Raw genomic sequence first — 19556 nt, forward strand, 5'->3', positions numbered from 1 at the left:
AATGAACTATAAATAATGGTCTGATCTTCCTCAGTTCTTTCCAAGGACTCCTTTTTTCATCTCTAGCACTTCCTTTTTTTTGGTCCTGTTCTCATATCCTTTACATAGACTCCTTTTTTGTCCCATTCCATAAGCTCCTGTTGCCTTCTGTGCACATCCACCCTTCTCTTTCTGTGACAGCCACTCCCAGAATGCCTTAGTGTTTGGGTTGTGGCAATTATACCTTCTTGACTTTTTCTCACTACCTAAGACTCCAGTGTGTACTGTAGTCCAATAAGCCATAGTATGTAGCAACATGTTTTAAATCTTTAAGTGTTTCTACATTTCTTTTTTTGTGTGTGTGGCTGGCCAGTATGGGGATCCGATCCCATTATCTTGGTGTTACAAGGCTGTGCTCTAACCAACTGAGATAACTGACTAGCCCAAGTGCTTCCACATTGTAAGAGTGCTTTCACATAATCTCATCTCCCACCATCCTGAAAGGTAGATATTTTCAGATAAAGACTTTGAGGCTTTTGAGGGTTAAATAAATTGCTGTAGACAGAAGCTAGTAGGTAGGTGAGCTATAACTTAAACATGGGTCTTCTTACTCTAAGTTCAGTCCTCTTTTGAGGATAGCGCTCCTTGATGATACTGCTTTGGACAGCAGTTTTGTGATGGCATTGCTTTGACCTCCTGACAGCTTTGACACCAAAGAGAAGGTGGGAAAAAGGAGAAGTGATGGTTTTTTTTTTTTTTTTTTTTTTTTTAAAAGACACATTTATTCAGCGTCATGATCAGACTATTACATTTAGCAATCAACAGCATGGGTGCAAAAAAAAAAGAAAAAAAAAATCTACATTAAAAGCCTTTGTTGGAATGCTTTACACTTTCCACAGAACAGAAACTAAAATAACCTGTTATACAATTAGTCACAAATACAGTCCTCAGTTTTTTTTTCCCATACACATGAGTATTGTCTAAAACATGTCTTCTTTGTAGCAGCTAGGCCCTGCCACCACTGTGCTTGGCTGAGTTCACAAATCTGTTGTAACCTGTAGCTTCCCTGTCACTTCTCTGGCTCTCCTCTCCTGCTAAGCTTTGTTTCCTGGAAGTTAGTTAGAACCTCCTGCCACTGCCATAACTACTGCTGCTGCTGGAACCACCATAGCCACCTTGGTTTCGTGGTTTGGCAAAGTATTGGCCTCCACCACCATAAGGGCCAGAGCTTCTGCCTCCAAAATTTCCTCCCTTCATGGGTCCAAAATTTGAAGACTGATTGTTGTAACTGCCAAAATCATTGTAGCTTCCACCACCTCCAAAATTGCTCCCATCATTACCAAATCCATTATAGCCATCCCCACTGCCACCATATCCATCACCACCACCACGGCTGCCACCAAAGCCACCACAACCACTGAAGTTTCCTCCACGACCAAAGTTGTCATTCCCACCAAAACCACCTCCACGACCACCACCAAAGTTTCCAGAACCACTTCGACCTCTTTGGCTGGAAGAAGCACTAGCCATTTCTTGCTTTGACAGGGCTTTCCTTACTTCACAGTTGTGGCCATTCACAGTATGGTATTTCTGAATGACAATCTTATCCACAGAGTCATGGTCATCAAAGGTTACAAAAGCAAAGCCTCTCTTCTTGCCACTGCCTTGGTCAGTCATGATTTCAATCACTTCAATTTTCCCCCACTGTTCAAAGTAATCTCTCAGGGCATGTTCTTCGGTGTCTTCTTTAATACCACCAGCAAAGATCTTCTTCACAGTTAAGTGGGCACCTGGTCTTTGAGAACCCTCTCTTGAGACAGCCCTCTTTGGTTCTACAACTCTTCCATCCACCTTGTGTGGCCTTGCATTCATGGCTGCATCCACCTCCTCCAGAGTGGCATATGTGACAAACCCAAAGCCCCTGGAGCGCTTGGTGTTTGGATCTCTCATTACCACACAGTCCGTGAGTGTTCCCCACTGCTCAAAATGGGCTCTTTAGGAGACTCTGACTTAGACATGACGGCAGAGGTAAGACTTTAACGATGCTTCCTCGGCAGCATCCATGAACAGAAAGGGCGAGAAGTGATGGTTTAACTCCACCTTTGTAAGTGCTTGTTAGTGGGAGGGATCTCATCTCATCAACAACATGATATTTCTCCTTGAAATGTAAACAAATCAGGTAAAGTTAGCATCCCACACTGCTCACAGGTATGTTTGTTTAAAAAATGTGAGAAAAACATTAACCCAACATTCCACAGATAATCTCCTGTCCAGCATTCAAGATCTTTGGAAGCTTTCCCCTCATCCCCCATACTTGTCTTCATTACCCCAGAATGCCTCTGTTTGCTTGTGTTTCTCTGGACGTGTTAAGTTCATCTCTTGTGCACACCATGCCTTACCTCTGTAGAATGCCTTTCCTATTTCTCTGGGCTTCAAGCTCTTCTATAAACTATCTCCATACTGTCTACTTCTCCAATCCTTCTCTAAACACAAGAATCCTTCACTTTTGCTGGTCTGGTATTCACATTGCACTCACTCATGCTAATCAACCTGCCTGTTGAACTCTCTCCTTTTCCTCTTGGATCCTTTCCTGATGGATCCTTCTTTGGATGTTCACTTGTCGCATAATAATTGCCTATTTGACTTATACACTAAACTTTTTGGTGTATGTGTTATCATTAGTCTTTCTATATAAGCATCTTGCACCCCAAACAGAGTGTTGCTACCTTGAGGATGGGGGTCTTGCCCTACGCTTTACATTCAAGCATGTAGGCCAGGACTTAAACAGGATAGGAAATCAAAGAAAATTTTGTTGATTATAATATATCCATAACTTCATTCAAATCTATTTTTAGAGGTGGGAAGGCTCTGATTTCTTCTTTATTCTGCATCTTTTGTCACTTATGTGCTATATTTTATGTACTAAAATATTTTGTATGTGGTGATAAGCTTTGGATTTGGAGATAAAAGACGGGTTCAAATTCTGTGTGTCTCGTATTCGCTGCGTAGCCCTGGACAAGTCACTTATTTTTTTATGTAAGTTTCTTCAACTGTAAAATGGGGGTAATACCTGTCCTGGCCCCCCACAGGGTTGTTGTGAGGACCAAATGAGATAATGCTTGTGAATGAACTTACCAAACTGTAAAGCACTGTGTAAGGGATTATCAACACTGCCTTGTCATGTGCTTTTCCCCTTACATCTTTTGTGCTCTTATCTTTCTAAGAAGCAATTATGTGTGGGCAGGGATCACTTAGCATTCTTGCTAGAGCATTCCATCATAATCCTCATCCCAGGACACTACAGTTTGCCAATGGACTTCAGTGGGATGTGAAAAGTGCCTAAGTCCGGTTTTTACTAACAAACAGATACTTTGGCTCAAGTTTAACAAATGCTATTTACCTGAATGCCTTTTATTTGCTTTTTCTGGCCCTCCCAAATCCTCATTTATTTGCTCATTATTTCATTTACTTACTTAACACAATTTAACACAATTGTTTTGAGTGCCTACCAGGGGCCATGAAGCATGCTAGATGCCCAAGAAGCAAAGTGAGTACTTCAAGATATTCACATTTGTACAGACACACAACTAATTATAATATAAGAATGATAATAGGATACGTACACTGTGTACGGAGGTGGGAAAGATTATTTCTGCCAAGCCAGGGAGGGTGTCATGAAAGGCTTCAAAGGAGGTGCTCATCTATCTTGAAGACTGAGTAGGTGGAGAGAAGGTAGGGATATACATCTTGAAACACCTTGAGCTGAAACACCTTGAGCAGAAACAGCTTTTTCTTTTTTGCTTTTGAGAAAGAAACAGCTTGAGCAGGGGGAAAAAAAAGAAGCACTCTGGGAACATTGGTATCTCAGCCCGTGATTTAATTTGTTCCATTACTATGGGATGAGCACCGATTATGTGCCAGACCCTGTGCTAGTTGACAGGGTTACAGGGGTCAGTGTAGGCATCACAGGTTGGGATAGTGAGGTAGTAAAGGAAAACTAGCCAGATTATGAGGAGCCTTTAAACAACCATTTTACTCCATACGAGTACACATGGCAAAGGGATAAAAGGATATGTGGACCTGCTGCAACTAACTCCTTGATATTCACTGGAATCCTTTTAACCAGAGAAGGTAGATACAGTACCAGGCTTTCCTGGAGACTGGGTCGTGCTGTATTAAAGGACAGGTTACCATATACCTAACTGACAAGAACATCACCCTTGAGGAAATTAAGTAGTGAATAGATATGTGGGAAAATGTGCCGCCTTATCAGTAACGAAAGAAATACAAATTTAAGCAAGGCGGGAACGAGTAAGCTAGAAGACAAAGCAAGACAACATCTAAGGCTGTTAGGTGATGGGGAAGCAGGCGCCCTAGAGAACAAGAAGGGCAAATGCAGAAACCTCCAGGGCAACAGTTCGGTGGGGGAACGGAGGGATTCTAAGTGCTGCAGCAGAGAACCGGGTAAGTTTAGGAGTGGAATGTGCGGGGGGCACGAGTCACCGCTCCAGTCTCCTTCTGCACCAAGGGGCAAGGGGACCCTGCAAGGCAGGTCCATCCTAGCCTCAGATAGCAGGGGAGGTGCTTCGGCGTCTCTAGGCAACCGATAAGCCCGCTCACTCCAGGGTCAACCCTTTCGTAATTGGCTCACGAATCCACCAATGGGCGCATAGGGGGAGCTTCCCGCCACCGGTGGCGCCGGCTTTCAAACAGCCTTACATTTGCAACTGCGGGCCTACTTCTCAACCAAGCTTCAGGAGGGCGGGGACTTCCGCCTCCTCGCCCCGCCCCTAGCGGGCACGGCCCCGCCCACCAGGCGAGCTTCTGGCCAGCGATTGTAGGAGACGATTGCTTCTCAAGGGCCCGGGCTCCGGTGTTTGATTGTGACCAGGAAGGACCTAGTGGATTAGGGCCCGGGTAAGGGGGTTTGCTAGAAGTTGGTCTTCGGTGGGGGCTAGAGTTTCCCGCGGCGACAGCGTCCGTGTCCTGCGGTGAGTTCTGCTTCGCAGCTAAGCTTGGGGCTGGGGTTAGAGGAGTTGCGGGGTCCTCAGCATCCTGGGCGAAGCTTCCCGGAGCGCTGACCCACCCCCTCCCCCAAACCCGCAGTGGTGGACTTCCCGCGGCTTGCTGGGTTCAGCTTTTAACTTTGAAGTGTCATGGAGACCTCTTCATTCCCCCAGGGACCTAATTAGAAGTAACGCCTGGGAAGCCCTTCTCGTCTCTTCTCCAGCCTGCTGGGGTCGCCCCGAGACCCTACCCTAGGGATCCCTGCTGCGGTCACCCGACGCCACGCCTGCCTCATAGTGGGTGCTCTGTGCACGTGTGTTGACCGAGCCCAAGTGACGCTGGCACCCAAAGCCAGTAGCCCCAGGCATCCTGGGCTTCGTGCAGCTTTGGTCTCGTGGTATCTGTTGTGCTGTGTGTGACGCCAAACTGAGTTCCTTGGTAAGGTCATTCATTTATGCAAGGCCATTCATTGATACATTCGTTCAGCCTGTGGGCGCTTACTGTGTTTTTGCATTACTCGCTTCATCCCCTGGGCACCTTGAATCGATTTGTCCAAGCTGCTGTCATTAGCACTGATCACAAGAGGTTGTCATCATTTGTTTATATGTCTATTTTAACCCCCTCCATAATGTCCTGCTAAACTCTGTAATCTTGAGCAGTGCTTGATAAATTGTTGAATGAATGAATAGGCCTCCTCAGCCAGAGTTGTAGGTCAAAAACAGGCTAGTGTGTTCTGGCTGTTTCCACTGTAGAAGGGAAGCTAGGATGTAAGCAAGAAGAATTTCCTGATTCGCAGGGCCGTTCTTATAAACCACCTTTGTGGTACTTAACTCTTTTCATCTTGTAGTCATGGACTTGAGTCTGATTTAAGCTGAATGTCACCCTATACCTACATAATGAGCGAGCACTCTCAAGATAGCGAATGCCCTCAACTGAGAGAGGCTGAAGTTGAAACCATATGATCAGCATAAGAAATAGAGTCTGAAAGTGCAAATAAATGACTAATTCCAAGGGAGAACAGAATTGGGAAGGGCATCTTGAAGGGAGTGGCATTTTCATTCTAGAGGAGGTTACATTATTTGAAGCAAGGTTTCTCACAGGCTCCACGTTCACTTTGTCTAAGATACACTGAATACTCTTTGTTCTTGTAACCTCTTTTGTATTTATCAGACTCCTATTTATCAGTAATGTCATAATAGTAATAAAACTAAAATGTATTGACTGGTACACAGTGCTAAGCACTTTATGTGGGTTATCTTGCGAATCCTCATAACCAGTCTTTGAGATAGATACTGTTTTTACTACCATTTCATCAGTGCAGAAATGGAAACCATTTGTTCAAGGTTGCACAGCTGATGAATAGAAGAGCCAGAATTGAGCCCAGGTTGTTGGGAGTGCCCTCATTCTTTAGGGACTTATAACTATATTGTGTCCTTTAAGATCTATTTCTAATCTAAAAGCTCTTCTTTCTGTGAAACTTCTCTAAGGCTTTCTTTCTTCTTAGGCAAAATTAATTTGTGCTTTGTACTTTTCTCCTCTACAGAATTTGTTACAATGTATCATTGTAACTGTTAGTTTATGTCATTGTCTCTCTAAGACACTATGGGCTGTTCATGGCTGGTTGCATGTTTTAGATGCATGTAGGATGTAAATTGGCCCACAGTAGGTGTTCAATAAAATTTTATTGAAATAATGAATGCCTATAGGGTAACATGCATATATTATTTCACTCATCAAGTATTTGTTGTGTACCTACCATGTACAAGGGAGCAGATACATTCTTCCTTCAGGGTACTTATAGTTAATTAGATGAGGCAAAAATAGTGCTACTTTTGCTGTGTAATCTTTTGTCCATCTGAACATCCATTGGTCTTGTTGCAGTGAGGGCAAAGGAAAAATAACCAGGGACAACAAAATGAGTGCTGGGACAGAGCATTGTCTGATCTGAGTGTAACAGATGGACATACCTTTTATAGTCTTCTTAATGGGTTCAGAAAAAGTTACATATCTAAGAAGAAAGTCTTAACTACACTGCTATTTTTAAAAACAGTATACTTGTGTTCTTATTCTGCTTCTTGATTTTTTAAATGGTCAGCCCTCTGAGTCAATAAATACAGAAATATTTTATTATTTTTATTAATGGCATAGTATTGCCAGATTAACTCAAAAGTAATTTTACTAGGGAAAATGTTTATTGATCAGTATATTGATATTGATAGTTTTGGAGATGGTTTTAGCAGTTCATATTTTACCAGCAATTCACAGCCACACAAAATACAAAATAGCCACCACTAGTGTTATCAAGTTTTTTTTTTTTTCCAATCTAGTGGTTGAAAATTGCATTTTGTTGTATAAATGACACTTTGAATACTTCATGAGTTAAGCACCTTTTCAAATTAATTGAGTATTTACATTTCTTTTTCAAAAGAATTGTCATGTCAGTTGCCCATTTTAAAATTGGGTTGTCTTTTTCTCATTTCTTTGTGAGAATTGTATATTGCGACTTTGTCATGTGTTTTGCAAATATTTTACTCATTTATTATTTTATCTTGCGACTTTGTTATGTATTTTTCCATACATAATATTTGACTTATTAACGATGTATTTCGCCTTATACTAATTTAATGTTTTGTGCTTAAGATTCCATTAAGCTTTTCCTTTATGTCTTCTGGATTTACTATCTTGCTAATTTTTTTTAAAAGCAGTCTCTTCTATTCTGAATATTACAGTAAAGTCTCTAATAGCAGTGGTACTTAGTGGTGATTAATAAGTTAAAGAAAAGCATTCGTTTTTATTTTAAATCTCAGTTAAAATACTAATTACCCTTTTTCACCTTAAAAAACAATTTTTTTTTAACCACAGTAAATTGATCAGATTTCCCTTCATTCCTAAAATTGTTTCTTAAGGTCTCCGGTAGTTTGCAATTTTCTGAAGAAAAACTTATTTATGCCCTTTCTTCCCCAGTGGGGCAGATTCTGGTCTTTTCAGGTATTTTCAGATATCTTCTTTAATGACATGGTTTTGGTTTAAAATGCCATTTAAAATACAATTTAGTCTTTTACATTCTCTTCACTTAAAAACAAAAACACTTTATAGAGTTGATTATTCTCTAAGAAAAAGTAATTCTTTATTTAAAATAGCTATATTTAGGAATAGGCTCTTATAAATCTTAATGTTCTTTTTAAATATTTAACATCAACTGATGGCAGGTTAATGAAGGATCCAGGGGAAAAAACCTCTCTTCGTTTACCTAGTAAAGGAGAAATTAACCCAAATTCTATACTCTGTCTTGTATTTGTAGTTAAATGCAAGAAGAAGTGGAGAACACAGTAAGAATTCAGAAACAGAGAAGATTTTTTTCTGCCAGGAGGATTCAGAGATGTCTTTAAAGTCCAGCTTAATCTTATCTCTTAAGGAGATGGGATTTAAATAGGCTAGTATTTTCATATTCTGTATATTCTGTAGACTATCAAGTCCACTTTGCAGTAGTGAAAAAAACTCCAGGTAAGTGATTTTGTGTTTTTTCCCCTCTCACCATTTTGGCTATATTATAGGCTCTTTACAGTGTTCAGATCTTCATCCTATGCTGTTGTATAAGAGGATTCTTGTAGGTGCTAGGTAGAGACAAGGATTTAGACTCCCTGAGCTTATTTATTTTCCCTCTCAGTGAAAGAGTGTCCATGTCCCTTCTCCCTTTAGCCCCGGCACAAGAGTAGAAAGGAGTAGGTCTGTTCTAAGGAGCAGAGGCTGAAAGAGTTTAAGTTGATGTGAGGAATTTGAGTTGATATGAGTTGAAAGGGATGGGCTGGGTGCAGGAATCAGAGAGGAAGGCATTAGAAGGTGGACTGCAAATTAGAACTTGGCCAAAAAACGTAATTCAGTCCTTGAAAACAAAAACCAAAACTTGACATAGGAGGATTTTCAGCACTGCAATTAGTAATTTGTTTTAATCTGCAATACCGTATTTATGTATTCAAACATGCACATTTTCTTTTCTCATTTTAACATCTACAAGATAGGCTGCATTTTAAAATTAATGCGTCATAATTTAATTGGGCTGCGTCTCTGTGGTAGAAATGGAACTGCGTCATACAATCAAGGGCGCCTTAGATCTGATGAAATGGACTATCTTTTCATAGTCCATTTCGTCAGATTAAATAGCTTACATAAAAGATTGTGAAATATTTCTTAACTGTTAATACCAGGAGGCTATGTTCTTTATGGTAAAATGCATTTGGATTGCTGGGTCTCTATGCCTCTTATTTTACTTCCAATTTAGTGATGTTTTAGAACCCAAAAGGTGTAGTGCATGAGTAGTGGCTCAGGCTCCCATCAAAGTGCACTTTACTGGCACGAACAGTGGACTGAATGGAGAGCAATATTAGGCCGGGTAATTGAGGACACCTGCCTACTTTTTTTTTGGTCAAGATTGTTCAGAGCTTTGAAATTCTGCAGATTTTGTGTGTAGTGTCAGGATCCCTAAGGGTAATTTAAATCTTCAGCATCCTTTGGACTGTAAGTAGTTGAAAACCCATTTCCTGTTGCTGCTTCTGCCCCAGCAGAGACGGATCCCCAGGGAACTCTAGCTGTTGCTTTTGGAAGTGGATCCTACAGTGGTATAGCTTCACAGCCTTCACTTCTGTTTCTCCTGACTATTTAGCCAGAACTTGATTTTATCAAGATTAAGAACAGGACATTTAACACTTACTTATATTTTTGTTGTATGCTCTAGGAATTTACCAGATTGTAAATGGTTTCTGGGTAGTAATCATTAACTCAGGATTTAGGGGCTCTCTTTTTGTGAAGAATGAAATTTGGATTTGTGATATTCAAAGAATGAAACAAATTATAGAGGGTACTACCTGTGCCATGTTTGATACATCAAGTTTGAAATTTTGTTTGAGCTTAGTCTTAAGATTTTTATCTTTGGCATACTTCTAAGTCTATTATTATTATCATATTTTTTGTGTGGGCAAAAATCTTAATGTTTAAAGTTACACTTTTCAGACCACTAGAAAGGTCTGTTCATAGTTTTATTACCTATTTGCATTTTTCTTTTCTATGAATTGCTGTTGTACATATATTTTCTACGAATCACAATTAATTTGTAAGAACTCTCTTTATGTTTGGAATACTGTCATACATGAGTTACACATATTTTTTTCCAGCCAGTTGTTGTCTTTTGACTTTGTGTATGGCACCTCTTATGTAGTTTGGTCTGGGGAGATTTTATGGGATATTTAGAAACATCATCTCGTTCCCACAGGAGAACCATGTCATTAGACTTTGGCAGTGTGGCACTACAGACACAAAATGAAGACGAAGAATATGACAATGAAGACTATGAAAGGGAGAAAGAGGTAAGTCACTCAGAGAACAGATCCTAAACCCAATCCTTACAACTTTGTTTCTTAATCAAAATGATATCATCTTGTATCATTTTGAAGAGATTTATAATTCTTTAAAAAAAAAAAAAAAAAAACCCAAAACTCTGAAACCTGATTGATACTTGAACTTCTAAAGGGTAGATGAGTGGAATGCTTCCTTTTTTGAGAAGAGGATAAAACACAACTGTGAATGATACCATCAGAGAGATGGTTGAATTCTTAAAGATCTTTTCATTTAGGAGGTAATGGTTGGCTTTGAAAGCAGAGGCCTAATTTCTAGGTGCTTGGAACATGGCTGTGGTGCTTTGGGTAGTTTACATCCTAGTGGAGGCAGACAATAAACAAGTAAACAAGTGAATAAAGAACTTTGAGTTAGTGATAATGTATTACTGATAAATGTAATAAATGATAGGGAAGCAAAATAGGGTGATATATAAGTGATTGGTAGGGGACTGCAGTGGATAGGGTGGTGAGGGAGGAGGCATTGTTTGGGCTGAGACTTGATTCATGAGAAGGAGCCAGCCATGCAGAAGACTGAGCAAGAGCATTCTATGCCAAGACACCAAGGAATGTAAATCTGGGAAGTTGGGAAGAGACACTGTGTATCTGTGGAATAGTCTGAGGCTGTGCATTCAGGAATGTGTGAGCAAGGGGTGAGTGGGGGAGGTAAGGTGAGAATGTGGGCTGGGTCCAGATCATGGTAAGTCATGATAAGATGTTTGTATTTTATTCTGAGAGTGATGGAATCCAGTGGAGGATTTTAAGAAGGGAAATGATATATGATCTTATTTTTGAAAAATCTTTCAGATTGCTGCATGGTGAGTAGATTACGAGAAGAAAGGAGTAAGAGGAGATCATATTATTTGTCTGTAAAGAGTTTAGCAGAATTTTTGGCATAAAGTAACTGTTCAGTAAATGGTAGCAGTAATATAGTTGCAGTAGTAGTGTTATTAGTGGAAGTCAATTTACTTGTTATGATTTGTTTTAGTTTGAATCAAAATTCTTTATTGACTGCAATAAAAAGCTTCCTTTGTTCTGAGACTATGCTTGACATGACCCATTTTCTTTTTTTTTTTCCTTTTTAATTAATTAATTAATTAATTTTATTTTAACTTCTCAATATACATTGTAGTTGATTTTCCTGTCCCTTTACCCATTCCTCTTTCTCCCTCCCTCTCTCCCATCCCCCTCATCTACATCAGATCTGTTCACTTGTCTTAAGAAGTTCAAGAAATTGTTGTGATTGTTGTGGATATGACCTATTTTCTAATATGTAATTTTTAAAATAGTTACTGTGGATCAGTATTAACAGGAAACAAGGAATAGGGTCAACTGACCATTACCCATGTGGCTGGAGTAGAGTTAGGGTTGAGACAGAAAACTGGCAGCTCACTGGATTTTGTCCATACTCATGCATTGTTTGGTTGCATAGTTTTTTAAAAAATTGAATCTGTATTTAAAGATTGAAAATTTTCATGTAGCACTCTGGAGTTTCTGGCTTATCTTGAAATATCTTAAGTCCTGGCCACACCTGGCCTGTATTTGCAGCTGTCAGGAGGCTGCAGGAGTTGAGCAATGTCTTTCCTTTCTCAGCTGGCCACAGTCCCCACTTGTCAGACACCAGCTCACACACTTAAACCCACCTACTTTGCTCTTGTAGATTTTCTGCCAGGTCCCGGAGAGCATTTGATATTGTGACCCTAGAGAGGGCTTCTGGATTTTGGCAGAGTCCCTCACAACAATTGTTTTGGCAAGGATGGGGATGATAATTTTCTGTTGCTTTGTGAACCTGCAGCATGAGGTTTTCATGACCCTGACAGCTTTGGGTAGTTGGCTGGGATTTAGCCCCTGTAATTCTTGAGGGGTTCAGTTGAATTAATCACTATCGTAAAGAAGAAAAAATATCTGACAGGTGATTTTTTCATTGTGAAATATATTAGAGAGATGGGTAGGATATTAGAGAGAACTTACTGCTGGGTGTATTTGTTTGGTGAAAATTTTAAAGGGGGTATCGGTTAAGAAGGTGATTAATTCTAGATAATATAGAGAATAGTCATTGTGATCACCTCTTTGAAAGATTGCATGCTGGGGAAGAGAATTTCCAGAGGAAAAGGAGCTCTTAAAAGATGAAACATAAGAGAATCAGTGTTTCTAGCCCAGTAGAAGAAAAGAATATTTAGCCAATTTGACTCTTAATGTTATGATTATGATTATATTCCTAAGAAACCTCATATTAATAAAAAAATGTTAAAAAAATTTTTTTAAATAATTGCTGGAGGGGAAAAATTGGTATTAGAAGCTAGAGAGTTTCAGATTTCCAGTGACAAAATTCAAAATTGTTCATAAAAATTCAGCTTTGTATACTTTTTCACTTCAAATGAAAATAAATGGGCTGATCAAACACAAACTTGCTTGCATATCCGGAAGGCTTTTCAACCTCCTCAGGCTCCCTAAGCCTATGACAGAACAGTTCGCAGCCTTGAGAGATTAAAGAAAAGAGTAGTCTTTTCCTTCCCACCTGGTGGGTAGCTTTGGGATCGCGGCTGGGTTACAACTATTAACAGCGGGCTAACGCATATTGCTTTCTCTGCTAAGTGAATCACGTTGTATTCACTTCACTTATGTAGGAGGAATGTCTGTATCCCCGAAGATGTGCCATAGGACTGACTAAGCACACTGCATCTGACTTAGTCCACTCTGCTAAAGATTTGTGAGAGCCTCTCTGTCAGTGGTAGGATAGTCCTGATTGTGACCTTCTAGTATGAACGGCCAGTTACTAATACAACATGCTTTACGAAGCTATGTTTAATTTTGTTGCTTTGGGGCCAGTTGGGATTTTGTCCACATTTGTCCATAACTCAATGAAAAAGCTATAGTCAAATTCCAATCTCCATGCTGTCCTAAGTAGCACCTCTACAGTTATGATCTAGCCTTTTCCATTTCTATTCCCTCCATTGTTTGCATTGAAGATCAGTTGGAGAAAGTGCATTTAATCTTCAGAAAAGGAAAGGATTTGGTAAATAAGTGATTCAATATTCAGAGAACGTTAAGACCAATGGAATATCAAGCCATGGACTGCCATGAATAGGCCCACATGTTTGAAAAAACCTCCAAGAATTGTGCAGAAAAGTAAGGCAGTATAATCAATTCTAAATTGTTACAATTCTTAATGGTACATTAGTAAAAGTCTGAACACTGTGGGCCACGGTATAGCAGATAGTTCCATAAACCATGGCCTCTCACAGTATTTCAAATGAAACTCCAACTCTTAGCAGATTAGGGTGCAAGTGAGTGAGGGTAATAATACTATGGAGATATGGTATCAAGTCAATTAATATTCATGTCAGATAATTCATATCAAATAATCAAATAGCATAACTCATATTACAACTTATCTGAGCACATTACTTGCTTGCTGTACCATTTGAGAGCTGCTGAGGTAGTTGTCCTTGCTACTAAGTAGAACTCATCTGAAGTATTTCAGGCAAACTTTTACTTATAAAACTGATTCAGAAAAGAATTCAAAACTCATTTGTTAACTCATTCATAATGTAACAAAAAAAAATGTGACTTTACAAAATACTTTCCATCTAAAGTCACTATACTTTGTGATTTCATAGTCAGATATACAGAGATATACAGTCGTTGTTATTTTTGTGGTGAGAATGGTTGCTATGAGCTTCTAAGTTATTGGGAAATCCACAATAATAACAAGCTATTGTCATTTGGGAATCTCCCAGTCTGCTGGCATATACATGTACTTTCTGCAGCATCATCAGAAGTAGCTCTGTGATTATTGCTTGGTTCTCATTGGTAAAATTATCTGTGTATGTATGTATATATTCTTCAGCTGTTGGTTTGGGACAGAAATACTTGATTATCTGTGCTATCAAGATTATACTTGCTTATAATGGTTCATTTAGTGATGATATATTGGAAAATGCTCTTGGCAGGTGTTTTGAGTAACAGATGGCAGACAGAAACTTGCACCTGGCAGTACGGATTTGGGCCTCTCATTTTTTTTTCTTCTTGGTTTTTGTATTGTTAATTCTCTAGAAGAATCATAAACCTCCATTGAGCTTAGAATCATGTGTTTTAGAGGTAAGGCTATTGCATAGCCTTTCTTCCACTTATTACGTGCCTTGTTTGATGTAATTATGGAAACATTTTGATATTTTGTCTCCACTAGAGGGAGTTGTAAAGCTAGTATTTATTTACATTTTATATTATTTGACTTATTCAGTGGAATTTTCTTGTCATCCCCCAAGAAAATCGAAGAAACAAGTGGTTGAGTCTTCACGTTATATTTTTCTCTGATGTTTTTCTTTAGCCATTTCTTATACTTTATCTGGATAGTGCCTTGTGAGTTTTCCCCCTACTATACAGGTATTTTTTAGGGATTATCATGATTGGAGCAAAGGTATTTTTTAGGGATTATCATGATTGGAACAAAGGTATTTTTTAGGGATTATCATGATTGGAGCAAAGACATTGAACGCTTGCTGGCAGGACTGAAGCTTGATTATATGCAAACAGTAAGTGTCTTCCACTGATAGACTGAATGTCACGTAAAAGGAAAGAGGAGAGTGGGAATGAGGAGATTCAGGCTCTGGTGCCAGCTCTGGGACTGTGTAACTCACTTTTCATGGGCTTACCCGTTACCTTCTGTGGGCCTTTGTTTGCTCACCGTTAAAAGGAAAGTCTTGGTTTACAGGAACTCCGGTATTCGTTCCAGGCCGACATTCTTTTAAGGATCATTTGTAGTGCAGCCGATACTTGTCTAATAAGTGTCGCCATATTTCTTTTTCAGATATGTGGCAACCTAGACAAGGTATTCCCTGCTAACAATATGAAATTTAGTTTTAACTAATGAAATGGATTTTTTTTCACAGTCTGAACATAGCGTAATTCATAAACTAAAACTGTAGCTGCTAAGTTATTTTGGCCCTTTATCGATCCCATATTGGACCTTTTCAAATATGTTTTTAGCTTGGTTCTTAGGTGAAAATAAAGATTCTGCTTAGTGTATTGTTACACCTCTTTTCCCTGTGTAATGGATACGAAGAAAAGAATTACGTGAATACTCAAGCACTGTGTATGCATTGAGGCCCAGACAGACTGCACTTCAGTAATTTCCTCATTACGAGGGGCAAAGCTGAATGTGGCAGCCACTTCCAAACTTAGCCTCTCCCTTCTATTGTAAAGACAAGGCAGTTTTACAAGAAAATTCAGTTGATTTAACCATTACAAAGACAAAAGGATATCGGCAGAATTATGGCTAACAGAGGAAAACTAGTAACATCATTTAAATAAACAAAGTGACACTCCATAATGCAGTCTTCAAAAGGTTAAGTCGATCCATCAACAAAAGCTTGATCTTAGCAAACATTCTCTCTCCCTACAGCTATTTCTCAGTATCTTTACAGTTCAATCAGTAACTTGTCTGACCTTGAGCCAGCAACCTTGCTGTGCCACAACTCTGCATCCACATCAGAGACCCTAGCCTGAGGAAAGTTCCTGTCTTTTGCGAGGTTAACATTTCTATAATTAATATTAAGAAGTTAGGCTAAACCTGAAACTGCAGGGTTTTAGAAACTGGGCCCCGTGAAATACATTTGCTTTTATAGTATTCTCCACAGTGTATAACCATGAAAGCATTATTTAATAATTTCTATTTTAAAATACCAGAATCTTTTAAGGAGTGTACTTAAGTGGTAACCTGTTCAAAGGGAATATGACTGTTGGCTACTCCATTTGCTGCTTTTCTCTTGGGAGAAGATATATTATGTGGCTTGTAACTTGAGAACTCTTGCTTTCATGAATATCGGGGATTATAGTCTCTGAAGACAGTCTGTTTAGTTAATTTCAGTTGAAAATTCTAACAAAAGGTTTACACGTTTTCTGTTTTATACTCTCCCCAGAACATAAGCTTTCTGTATGTTCTACATGGATCATTGTAAAGTGTTTTGTTGATGAAGTTCTTTGAGTAAAATGCCCCCCTCCACCCTTTTTTTTCTTTCTAGGAAAGAAAAGTGAAGTAGTAAAGGGAGAGGACTTTATAGAATGATTGAGAATTTATTTCAATACAAGCCTTTACAATGGCAAATTATCTTTTTTCTAGGGAAGGTATCTTCTAAATTTTTAAACTTAGTTGATACACAAATAATGTCTCACTGAGAAGATTGCTGCTTGCACCCAAAAAACAGTCTGATGAATTTGAAATTAATGATTGGGATTAAATATTGTCATTTGTGAGGGTTATTATCTCTGTCCTTAGATCTGTATTTGAAAGTTGATAATCTTTAGTAAGGAAAACGTATAGTTTCTAAAATTCTGTTTGGTAACATGTGCAAGTTGATAAGGCAATTTTGTATTTTATGGTACAAGGTTCAATGACCAAAAGCAAAATCTATTTGACAGTGTATATGAGGAAGGAACACTTTGATCCCGGGAAATGGAAATGTTGGGGGTGGGATTTTGTTCCTGAATGGCCTTATTAGGATACTTCACCTCATTTAGCTTCTCTCTGCCCTGAAAGTTATAGCACCAAAGAATATGAACCAGCTATGCCAAAGAACTTGATGGAGAAATTTTTTGAAGGTGAATAAAACTATTTAAAAATGTTAGTATATATGTAAAATACCTTATAAGACTCTAAATACTATAGGGATGATTTGGAAGTTGATAAGTTTACCTATGAATTCAGAAACATTTTGATTAGCTGATTGCTTATGCTCCAATTAATTTTCCCCTGTGGATGCCAATTTTGTTAATTTTGTGGTGTCACAAAGAAAGTTACAATAATTGCTTAATTATTGGGTAGTTTTTTTCTGTCTTTGGGAAGGGGGAGGGAAATGCACTGTTCAGATGTCCCTGTCAAGTTTCCCCCAAATAATAAGCCTATGTACTTGAACATCACTGAAGGTTTAGAAGAAAATATTCTTTCTGTTCAGGAGTCTTTATTTGCTGTAAATAAAAATTATTTATTTTGTTATTATTTTTCTCTGTGTAATGTGTGAAGTAGTTTTTTTCCTTAAAGCAGTAAGGCATAATCACAGACTACTTTTAAAAGAAAGACTTCATAGATGTGATTTTTTTTTTCCTAGTGCATTTTGTGTCTTTGTAGAATTGCTTTGCTATCTTTCTCTTGAGGCACGTAGTATACTATGTTGATGCGTTCAGTTTTGTTTTTAGTATTGTTTCTTTTGTGTTTCTTGTTCATTGCATCTTTGAGTCAACTCTAATATGACTAATTCTCAAAATGACTTTCAACCACCCTGCCTGAGCAGGTGGGCAATGAATCAAGGCCTTGGTTGTTAATATTAGCATCAAACAGATTTAGGGATGAGGATAATTTTTCACTGGAGGGAATATCTTTTGTTTCATCTTTACATCTTTAAAGAGCCAGGTGGATTGAGAGAATTCTTTTTTAATCCAGTGAGTATCAGAAATACATATGGGAACAGGAAGTTTTCTTCCTCTCTACCTCACATACTCCATTACCATTCCCAAATTTTATTTCACCAAAACTCCAAGTTAACAATTTGAGGCATTCTTTTCAGACCTTTCTTAGAATATGTCTTTTTAACTTTTATCATATGTATTTTGTTTAAGAAACTTTTTTTTTAGTTCTAAACATGATACTCACATGTATTTTATAGCTACACTCTATTTTTTAAAAAATACCAATGACAGAGAAAGTGAAAAAAGAAAAAAAGCTGCCAAAAAAACTAAGGAGCATCTCAGTTTTTTTCTCCAAGATTTTACAGAGTATTGAAGTCTTTAAACTTCATAATTTTATGGGATTGGTTTATGTACGTTGGAGGGACTTAGTCAACTTGTTAATTAAATTGGTGCTTAGTTTTTTAAAGATAAGTTATTGTGAGCTATCTCCCTACAAACTAGTAAAATAATATTTGAATCTTCTGATTGTTACAAATTTTAAGACACTTTATATTGGGATTTGAACAAAGACAATTGCGGATAGATTATTAAAATTCAGAGCAAATCAGGTGAGTTATTCATCTCTTTATCAGTTTATCTTGAAATTTGAATATTCATTACTTTTATCTATTTATTTAGGCAGAATGCTAAAAACATGATTTTTCTAGAGAAAAATCAGAGTGCAAAGTCAAATTGTTTATGTCAGTTTTAGTGTTATGTTTTTCAGTGTGCTATCTGTAGAAAACTGAATCTTTCAACTCTCCTTTTACTCAAATGTTCTATAGGAGCAGAGTATTATATATCTTTTCATCATTGGAATCAGAGGGCTGTCTACTAATTAGTTGCTACCCAAGGGCTTTCTATCCTATTATCAGAGCTTTTAAGGGCTTCTAGGCCACCTGCTGCTGCTGCTGTTCTCATCACCTGGGCAAAGTCCATCTGGCTACTTAGATTCCCCATGGGATGACTGATTGTCAAGTGGTAAAACAGGATTCTGAGAATCGAGTCTGCTCTGTGATAACGTAATACAAAGATTGTGCTTTTGTGACTTGCTGTTTCCATAAAGAAGTTTTTTCAGCTCTGTTGCAATGTATGTGTATTTAAATCCGAGACCTTTGCAGGAAAAAAAAGCCTAATAATAGCAATTCCCCTTTTCCCAAGTGAAATTATAAACGTAATTCATGTGAAGTTTAGGAAATTAATTTACTGGAGGAATTAGGACCTTTTTTGACTTCTACAGTTAAAAATCACTTGTTCCAAGGCAGCCTTGGTTTGGCGTCTTGTATTTCAGTTGGTGTGATATTGATGCTGGCTTTTCTGACTCAGTTGCAGCAGTTACTCACAGACCTTCCTCATGATATGCTGGATGATGACCTCTCCTCTCCCGAGCTCCACTATTCAGACAGCAGCGAGGATGGCGTAGAGGAAGAGTAAGGATCTGACATCACTGTCAATTATCTGTTGCTCTTCTATAAGTCTTTTTCTTTTGATTTTCTGCAGGTAATAATAATATACGTGATTATAAAACTGTAGACTGGTTCTTAAAATTTTGGGTGAGGGTTGGAGTTTAAAATCTTGGGATTCTTTGTGTAATCTGTGTCCAAAGAAGTGGTAGGCTTTAAATCTAAACTATTGCTTTTCCTCAAGAGCACATCATTCTGAGCAATCGGAGATGAACTGGAAAGAGCATCAAGTGCTGCCCAAATCTCAAAGTGTAAATGTAAGTATGTGGGGTGATGA

At 38.4% G+C, this 19556-nt stretch overlaps 2 protein-coding genes across 3 annotated transcripts in view; one reads left to right on the top strand and one right to left on the bottom strand.

The window, feature by feature from the left end:
• Window positions 1-788: 788 nt before the first annotated feature.
• On the bottom strand, window positions 789-5354 carry LOC134372612 (heterogeneous nuclear ribonucleoprotein A1-like). The gene is made up of 3 exons (XM_063090057.1): window positions 5261-5354; window positions 4631-5000; window positions 789-1972 (listed from the first exon to the last, which is right to left on the bottom strand). The coding sequence occupies exons 1-3, from the start codon at window positions 5352-5354 to the stop codon at window positions 1099-1101; spliced, it is 1338 nt and encodes a 445-aa protein (XP_062946127.1). The 3' UTR covers window positions 789-1098.
• A 4905-nt stretch (window positions 5355-10259) lies between these two features.
• CEP152 (centrosomal protein 152) overlaps window positions 10260-19556 on the top strand; it is an 85670-nt gene continuing 76373 nt past the window's right edge. For both annotated transcript variants that reach the window (XM_063091771.1, XM_063091772.1), the window contains exons 1-3: window positions 10260-10346; window positions 19143-19246; window positions 19464-19536. In XM_063091771.1, coding sequence (XP_062947841.1) covers window positions 10260-10346; window positions 19143-19246; window positions 19464-19536 — 264 coding nt within the window. The remainder of the gene's footprint in view (window positions 10347-19142; window positions 19247-19463; window positions 19537-19556) is intronic.

This window comes from Cynocephalus volans, chromosome 3 (genome assembly GCF_027409185.1).
Source record: "Cynocephalus volans isolate mCynVol1 chromosome 3, mCynVol1.pri, whole genome shotgun sequence".
Taxonomy (NCBI): Eukaryota; Metazoa; Chordata; class Mammalia; order Dermoptera; family Cynocephalidae; genus Cynocephalus; species Cynocephalus volans.

Excerpts from the sequence above, each read along its gene's own strand:
- LOC134372612 (XM_063090057.1), bottom strand. The coding sequence starts at position 5,354 with ATGCCTGGGGCTACTGGCTTTGGGTGCCAGCGTCACTTGGGCTCGGTC. Across the intron at positions 5,001-5,260 it reads TGAGGCAGGCGTGGCGTCGG|CCCCAAGCTTAGCTGCGAAG; the intron begins GTGACCGCAGCA and ends CTCTAACCCCAG. Across the intron at positions 1,973-4,630 it reads ATGCGCCCATTGGTGGATTC|AGCCCATTTTGAGCAGTGGG; the intron begins GTGAGCCAATTA and ends AGTCTCCTAAAG.